The sequence below is a fragment of the Gossypium hirsutum genome, chromosome A04, assembly GCF_007990345.1.
Source record: "Gossypium hirsutum isolate 1008001.06 chromosome A04, Gossypium_hirsutum_v2.1, whole genome shotgun sequence".
Classification (NCBI taxonomy): Eukaryota; Viridiplantae; Streptophyta; class Magnoliopsida; order Malvales; family Malvaceae; genus Gossypium; species Gossypium hirsutum.
Genome location: NC_053427.1, coordinates 5,020,528 through 5,029,389, shown reverse-complemented (window position 1 = coordinate 5,029,389; position 8,862 = coordinate 5,020,528). Strand labels below are relative to the sequence as shown.

At 26.8% G+C, this 8,862-nt stretch overlaps 1 protein-coding gene across 3 annotated transcripts; it reads right to left on the bottom strand.

The window, feature by feature from the left end:
- Window positions 1-1,644: 1,644 nt before the first annotated feature.
- LOC107947919 (protein ULTRAPETALA 2) lies at window positions 1,645-8,166 on the bottom strand. 3 transcript variants are annotated; one of them, XM_041110790.1, is made up of 6 exons: window positions 8,040-8,166; window positions 5,599-5,675; window positions 4,180-4,256; window positions 2,911-3,095; window positions 2,121-2,445; window positions 1,645-2,040 (listed from the first exon to the last, which is right to left on the bottom strand). In XM_041110790.1, exons 3-6 carry the CDS (start codon window positions 4,188-4,190, stop codon window positions 1,866-1,868), a joined length of 696 nt encoding a protein of 231 aa, XP_040966724.1. In that variant the 5' UTR covers window positions 4,191-4,256; window positions 5,599-5,675; window positions 8,040-8,166; the 3' UTR covers window positions 1,645-1,865. The 3 variants fall into 3 exon arrangements, with proteins under 3 accessions (XP_040966724.1, XP_040966725.1, XP_040966726.1); XM_041110791.1 differs by lacking the exon at window positions 8,040-8,166 and having other exon boundaries at window positions 5,599-5,773; XM_041110792.1 differs by lacking the exons at window positions 5,599-5,675; window positions 8,040-8,166 and having other exon boundaries at window positions 4,180-4,388.
- Window positions 8,167-8,862: the final 696 nt, after the last annotated feature.

Here is an 8,862-nt window from a genome sequence, read left to right as displayed (position 1 = left end):
TCTTGAGATTCAGGCATCGTTCCAGAAATCCGACCGATCAAGACGTCGCAAACGGTGAGGAGAAGCCACGATCGAAGTTCCATGATTATTCAACAATTGGATCTGCAGATCGAGGCTTGAAAAGTTCTAAAGGTTGAATTGTTTTTCCGAAATTTCGACAAGTTTTTCAAGAAAGCTAATCGTAGAACTAGAAAGAAGAGAAAGAGGCGAATCTTTCAATCCCAATTTTGGCTTGAACAAAGGCCGAACTGCAGCATAATGGCAACGGCGGCCAAGGCTGTTCATGGAAGAAGGAAGAAAAGAAAATTATATGTTAATTTTTAACTTAATTTTTTAATATTTAATAAATATGTTTAAAGAGATATTTTATTATTTTGGCTTTTTTATTTTATTCGAATTTAAAAACTTAAAGGGATATTTAGTCTTAGGTCCTTGGTTCAATTTTTCCAAAATTTAGGTATCACATTAGAAGAATTCTCAAGGTTTAAATACCAAATACAACATTATCCCTTAATTTTAACAAATAATATAAATAAATAAAAATATAAATATTATTTGATATTATTTATTTTTAATTATAATTAATAAAATTATTATATGCCATAACTATAATTTTAGTAATTTTTATTATTTATTAAGTGAATAAAATAAAACAATAATTTTTTATTATATATGTACACAAATTAATTTTTTATCCAATGTTTTTAATGTTTCTTTTCTCATAATAGTTCATTTTATTGCTATTGTTGCGATTTAGTCTAAATATATATTTGATCATGATTTTTAATCTCAATGTCATTGTTATTTTCAATCTTACCCAAATTAGTTTTACCGTTGAACCAAATGGGGTCTAAGGGTTTTGGTTGGATGCATTTTTGGAGATGATGATTTAGCATAGTCTATGGATCAAATTAGGTTGTTGGAGAAATATTGCACTGTTTTTAAAATCAAATCGACTGGATTGAGAATAAGTTGAAATATCGGTCTAAGGTTGAATCAGTTGATTGGGAAATCATTATGAATTAATTGAATAGAATTTTTTAATGATCGAATTAGGAACCGATGACTTTATCGATTACCAAATCGGTTACGAAAACTTTGCTTGGATTTGATAGTTGTTATGGGTTGGAGCACTTATGAAGTTGCCATGATTTGGGGTTTGTGAGGTGGATGATTTTATAGGTTTAAGTCAAAAGATTATGGAGCCTGAGAGGAGGTAATTTTGCAAATTTATGTAACAAAGATTTGTAACCAGACAAGATTGTCACAAATCTAGTTTTGACCTAAACAGATGCTCTTAGTTTCAAGTACAAGCAAATGGATATTTACAGATGAACCAACTCCTGATTAATCTTTTCATCAATAACAGATGACATCAAACACAAGTTGTTCTAATTGTATGATGGTGTAACCAAACGTAGCCACAACACTACATTCTTTGCAACTTAAAGATGGATTTTCATCGAGATAATTAATATTTTGATTTTTGTTCTGTACCATGGATTCTAAGTAAAGAAATATCTAAAACCAATATGCATTTCACTGCATAAATATGATGCAATCGGAAATAAATCTGTACCATGGATTCTAAGCAAAGAAATATGTAAAACAAAACATTAAACAACATGAGGAAACAAGCTGTAATAAAAGAAACTAGTTCATTTTAAACTGTTTGTAAAGTTGTGTTGGACTGAAAGTTCCAACCTTAGTCTTCAGTTTTCAGCTAAGATATTATTCTAAAGCAAACCAAACATAATAAAGTTATAACAATCCTACAACAAACATTGGAACAGTTTTCCAGTTGGGAAATGATAGTCAGAACATCGAAACTTAGAAAGGACCGATGTTGGATGCCTTGTTACAGCTCAAGGCTCGGCATTTTGGACGAAATCGACGCAAGTGCGACACTTGCAATCGAGAAATCGGCACTTGAAGCACCCGAAACACACACAAGTAGTGCAGCCTTTGCACGATGGAGATCGAGGGCAGCCTCTGCAACTCTTCCTGCTTGCTCGTTCTTCATCAACTTTGCAGGTGATTCTGAAATCGAAAAACAAAACAAAACAGCCGATTAGGATTTTTATCAAGCTCGAAACCGAGTACGCTATGTTGAAACTTACTTGTCATATGGCCAGTTAGCACACTTCCACTTTCTTGCCTTCGCAGCATCATGGAACCTCCGGCATTCCTCGTCGGTCCGGAGTCGAAATCGACGTTCTTTCTTGCACCTCGAACAACGGACAAACTCGTCACGATGGAAAAGGCGCTTGGCTCGCGTGCTTGTTAGCTCATTGGCTCCATTTGATGCATGTTTGTAGTATCTCAGAAGAACAGTCCTCCATAAAGGAACCTTCTTATTTTTCATGACCACCCAAATATGGTTCTTCCATTTCCTAGTTCCTTCTTTCCCAGAATGTTTTTCGAAATCATAAGGTGTCAATTTCTCTGGTTATCAAAGAATTCACCAAAACAATGTCAACAAAACAAGATTTGAGCTCGAAGATGACATGAACCAACTTAATTAAACTCGGCTTTAATGCTATTCTATCCTTATCAACATAGATAGAGTTTCAACATTGATGATCTTGGATCAAACCAGGATATTAAAATCAATTAACAGCCAATGCAAATCACTGTGTATGCTAATGGGAGACTCTTAAATGCATATAATTAAAATCAAAGAAGAACAAACAATAGCTTGAAGCTTTTTTATTGACTGTTTGATGTTCAACTTGATTTGACAACTACATATATGATTCCAAGAAATTTCAGAAATGGAAAACCAATGATTAGTTCAATGTATATAAGGTGAAATTGAAGCTCATCAAAGAATTGAAAAGCCAAATATGAAGTTGAAGTTACAAACAAAATTAAGCTAAAACAATTGCATTGATACAAAAAATGAATTACCTTCCTCACAATATGGAGTGCATTCGCAAGATATCAGAAATTGACCATTGGTGAAAACCCTAAGCTTCCCAATGGTATCACCATATTTTCTGCTGGTACATCCGCACTTAACCTCAATGAAGTCCGACCCTCTTTTCAATCCCTCAATGTCTTTCAACTCTTCTTCAGTGAACATATTTGATAACCTAGAAAAGAAAATTCAAAAAGAAAAACCCTAATACAATTGCTTTTTATTTAAAAAAAAACAAAAAGCAATAAAAACATTGAAATTTTTGTCAAACCAACAAGAATTTGAAAGAAAACCCAAGTATGGATTTTGATGTATTTACATATTGAGCAAAGAAAAGGGTTTCCTTCTTTATTTATTTAAATGTGTCCTAAAATTAAAACGAAGACATACAATGCTGAAGAAGGTACCAAATTGCTGGTTCTATGTAAATAAAGAACCGAAACTCACTCATCGAAGATATGTCACAAGCATGCAAGAAAGCTAAAACGTGTAAAAGATGAGAGAAAGAGAAGGGAATTAGTTTGGGCAAAGGACAATTCACATACATAAACTTCACCTAAAAAGATTATATCAATCAATATAACTACATAAAAAAAATCAATGTGAGATCAATTAAATAATACAAAATTTTACAATTTCCACCAATTATTAATAAAATAATATCTATTTTACAAATAATCAATAAAAACTCCACATCTTTTTACATTAATTTTTTTTTCAATTTTATGAAAAACAATTTTTATATGGATTTTTTTTCATGGGTTTTTTAATCGTTTCTTGTTAAATAAAATAAAATAAAAATGGGTTATTATATATCTAGGAAAAGAATTACATGCATCATAAATTCTTACAATATGGTAAAAGGAATTTTCAACATATATTAGATCTTTCTAAATCACTAAAAAAACCCCTAAATATTACAACTTAATAATCAATTCATCATTAAATGTGTTTCTCATGTTGTCATAATAATGGATTATCAAATAGTTGTCTCAATTGCTCTTTACAAATAAGAAAAACAATAAATTTGAATGAAGGAAAAAAGGGGAAATATGTAGATAGAAAATAAGAAGTCGAAGCATTTATTTAAGTGTTGAATGAGGGATTTTCCACTAAAATTTTGAACAATTAATCAAAGGAAAATGGTTTTAACAAATGAAAATTTTAATATTTTAATTAATATAACATAACAAAATCTTAGTTATTTTATAAATCCAAATAATTGAAGCACATAATATTGAAGAAATATCAGAAATTACCTTGGGTTCATCTGAGATAAGCGAAATCTGATTCCGGAGTTTCCGATGTTTTGTCAAGATTAATCACTCTTTACACTCTATTTCAATGACACAGTCGGCGAAATGAATTTATAATCAGAACAACAATTGATATCTCTCTAAACAGATTTAAAAGTTGAAATCTGATCTGTCAAATTATTTTTCACTCATTTTAACAATTCTTTCCCTATATTGAACTAAATATAATTTCATTTAGTAGGCTGTTTTAGTATAGAATCTAAAAGTTAATAAAACGAGTTAGGTAAAAGAATGACGCCACTCAGTCCACAGCACACGAAATAAATTTAGATACCTGTGTATTTATTATTGGTTAAGAGATGCCTACAAAAAGCAATGTTAACATTTATGAGAGGTGATTTGCCTCTCATGGAATTTCGAGACATCTAGTATGATAGAAAATGACCGCTTCTTTGAAAAAAATTAATTAGTTGGAAAAAAATCTTCACTTTTGTTATGCTAAAAAATATAATTTTTTCATGGGAATTTGGTTATTTAAAATAATTGTGGGAAAGTAACTTTCTCTAGAGAAAGTTAAAATTTATGCTTGAGATAAAATTACCCTTTTATGATTTATTTATATTTTTACTTTTCTACCAGACATTTTTCACCCCAAAATCATAAAAAATATATATATTTAATTTTAAAATTAATACTTTTGGTACATACTTTTAAATTTCTTTTGAATACTATCGAATTAACTTTTAAATTATATCCTAATTTAAATACATATTAGTAAATATTTAAATTCAATTATATATTAATTTTGAAATAAATATGCTAATTTATTTTTATTAAAATAAAAAAAATATTATTTAAAATAAATAGATTAAATTACATATTTATTAATAATCAATAAAAACTTCACATCTTTTTACATTAATTTTTTTTTCAATTTGATGAAAATTAATTTTTTATATGAATTTTTTTCATGGGGTTTTAATGGTTTCTTGTTAAATAAAATAAAAAAATGGGTTATAATATATCTAGGAAAAAAACTACATGCATCATAAATTCTTACAATATGGTAAAATGAATTTTCAACATATATTAGATCTTTCTAGATCACTAAAAAAACCCCTAAATATTACAACTTAATCATCAATTCATCATTAAATTTGTTTCTCATGTTGTCATAATAATGGATTATCAAATAGTTGTCTCAATTGCTCTTTACAAATAAGAAAAACAATAAATTTGAATGAAGAAAAAAAGGGGAAATATGTAGATAGAAAATAAGAAGTCGAAGCATTTATTTAAGTGGTGAATAAGGGATTTTCCACTAAAATTTTGAACAAATCAAAGGGAAATGGTTTTACCAAATGAAAAAAAAATTAATATTTTCAATAAAATAACATAGATTGAAGAAAGATCGAAAATTACCTTGAGTTCATATGAGATAAGTGAAATCTGATTCCGGAGTTTCCGATGCTTTGTAAAGATTAATCACTCTTTACACTCTGTTTCAATAACAGAGTCGGCGAAATGAATTTATAATCAGAATAACAATTGATATCCCTCTGAACAGATTTAAAAGTTGAAATCTGATCTGTTAGATTAATTTACACTTATCTTAACCTAAATATAATTTCACTTAGTAGACTGTTTTAGTATAGAATCCAAAAGTTAATAAAATGAGTTAGGTGAAATAATGACGCCACTCAATCCACAGAACACAAAATAAATTCAGATACATGTGTATTTATTATTGGCTAAAAGATGCCTGCAAAAAGTAAGGTTAACGTTTATGAGAGGTGATTTGCCTCTCATGGAATTTCGAGACATCTGATATGGTAGAAAATGGCCACTTCTCTGAAAAAATTATTAATTAGGAGGGACAGCCATGAACCCAAACATAAATCATAAAACGGAAAATTTTTGAGAATGTAACTTTTTTTTAGAAGTTACTTTTTCTCTACCATGAGAATGTGGTTTCTCACAATAATAGTGGGATGGTAACTTTCTCATCTTGAGATAAAATTACTGTTTTTGTTGTTGATTTATATTCTTATTTTTCTACCATAGTTTTTTCACCACAAAATCATAAAAATTATTTAATTTTAAAATTTATATTTTTGGTACATAACTTTTAAATTTCTTTTGAATACTGTCGAATTAGCTTTTAAATTATATCATAATTTAAATACATATTAGTAAATATTTAAATTTAATTATATATTAATTTTCAAATAAATATGCTAATTTATATTTATTAAAATAAAAAATTTAAAATAAATATATTAAATTAAATATTTATTAATAATAAACTAATTTTTGCTTTAACATTAATTTTATTGGCTAATTTTAAGGAAGAAGAGATTTATTAAATTTAACATTTTACAGTGATATTTGCAATTAGCAAAAATTACTTTTACAATGATAAAATAAAATCTTATAAACTTGAGAATATAACCCATATTTTAATCAGGCTTAAATATCTTATTTAAAAATACTTTTTAATATAACATTTTTATTTAATCCCTCTCAAATATCGAATAAGTCTTTAGATTTACACACTTAAACGAGTAACTCGTAATTTGAATAAATCTGTCCAAGACTAATGCCTTCCTTGTAAAATAAAATAAAATAATTTTAGTTTTAATTATTTTTTGTATAAAAAATTATATAATTTTCTTACAAAAGTTTCTTAATTTTATGATAATTACGGTATAAACAACTGATATACAATTTCATCCTTATCAAGTGTTGATTGAAGATATCACCATTTTTTTTCTGCTTTTCAATTGAACCTAGAGATTAATGGGTTATCTTTATATGGAATATATAATTATAAATAAATAATATTTTGAAATTATTTTAAAATATAAATATTATAGTAGTAGATGGTGTGAAATTCTATTTTTATATATGGTTTTTTAACTTAATTTTAGTTACTAATTAGAGAATGTAGATTTCTAAATTAAATTAAAATATGGTGACCACTAAATAATTTATTGTAACATTATTTATATTTTAAAATATTTAATTCAATTTTAATCGTGTATTTAATTTTTAAAAATAATGATAAACTTAATAAGACTTTTTTTTAAAACAACGCTAAAATTTATAATGGTTTATTATGTAAAAATGTAAGTCAAATTATTAAATATTAACAAATTGGAAGGACTTATTATAAAAATATAACTAGCAAAACAGCATTAAAAAATATATAAAAAGGCAGAAGGGCTTATTTTACAATTTTCCCTCCACAAATAATTACTTTCTTTCCTTGCCACATGTAAAATTTTTATAGTGTAAACACATAATAACATAAGAATTATTTTACAAATAATCAATAAAAACTTCACATCTTTTTACATTATTTTTTTCAATTTGATGAAAAAGAAATTTTTTATATTGAATTTTTTCATGGGTTTTTCATGGTTTCTTGTTAAATAAAAATAAAAAAAAGGGTTATTATATATCTAGGAAAAATATTACATGCATCATAAATTCTTAGAAGATGGTAAAAGGAATTTTCAACATATATTAAATCTTTCTAAATCACTAAAAAAACCCCTAAATATTACAACTTAATCATCAATTCATCATTAAATTTGTTTCTCATGTTGTCATAATAATGGATTATCAAATAGTTGTCTCAATTGCTCTTTACAAATAAGAAAAACAATAAATTTGAATGAAGAAGAAAAGGGGAAATATGTAGATAGAAAATAAGAAGTTGAAGCATTTATTTAAGTGGTGAATAAGGGTTTTTCCACTAAAATTTTGAACAAATCAAAGGGAAATGGTTTTACCAAATGAAAATTTCTTTTTAATATTTTCAATAAAATAACGTAGATTGAAGAAAGATCGGAAATTACCTTGAGTTCATCTGAGATAAGCGAAATCTGATTCCGGAGTTTCCGATGCTTTGTAAAGATTAATCACTCTTTACACTCTATTTCAATAACAGAATTAGTGAAATGAATTTATAATCAAAATAACAATTGATATCTCTCTGAACAGATTTAAAAGTTAAAATCTGATCTGTCAAATTAATTTACACTAATTTTAACCTAAATATAATTTCATTTAGTAGACTGTTTTAGTATAGAATCCAGAAGTTAATAAAATGATTCAGGTGAAATAATGACGCCACTCAATCCACAACACGCAAAATAAATTCAGATACCTGTGTATTTATTATTGGCTAAGAGATGCCTACAAAAAGCAATGTTAACGTTTATGAGAGGTGATTTGCCTCTCATGGAATTTCGAAGCATCTGGTATGATAGAAAATGATCACTTCTTTGAAAAATTTTAATTAGTTGGAAAATAATCTTCACTTTCGGCATGCTAAAAAAATATTAAAATTTTGAGAATATAACTTAGAATAATAGTGGTAAACTTAATAAGATTTTTTTAAAACAACAATAAAATTTATAGTGATTTATTATATAAAATTGTAAGTTGGATTATTAAATATAAACAAATTGGAAGGACTTATTATAAAAAATATAACTTGCAAAACACCATTAAAAATTATATAAAAAGGCAAAAGGGTTTAAGCTGCAATTTTCCCCTACAAATAATTACTTTCTTTCCTTATCACATCTCAATTTTTTATAGTGTAAACACATCATAACATAAAAATCTTGTAATAACATATATAAGATTTGGATTGAGTATTTGTTGATTTGAAAT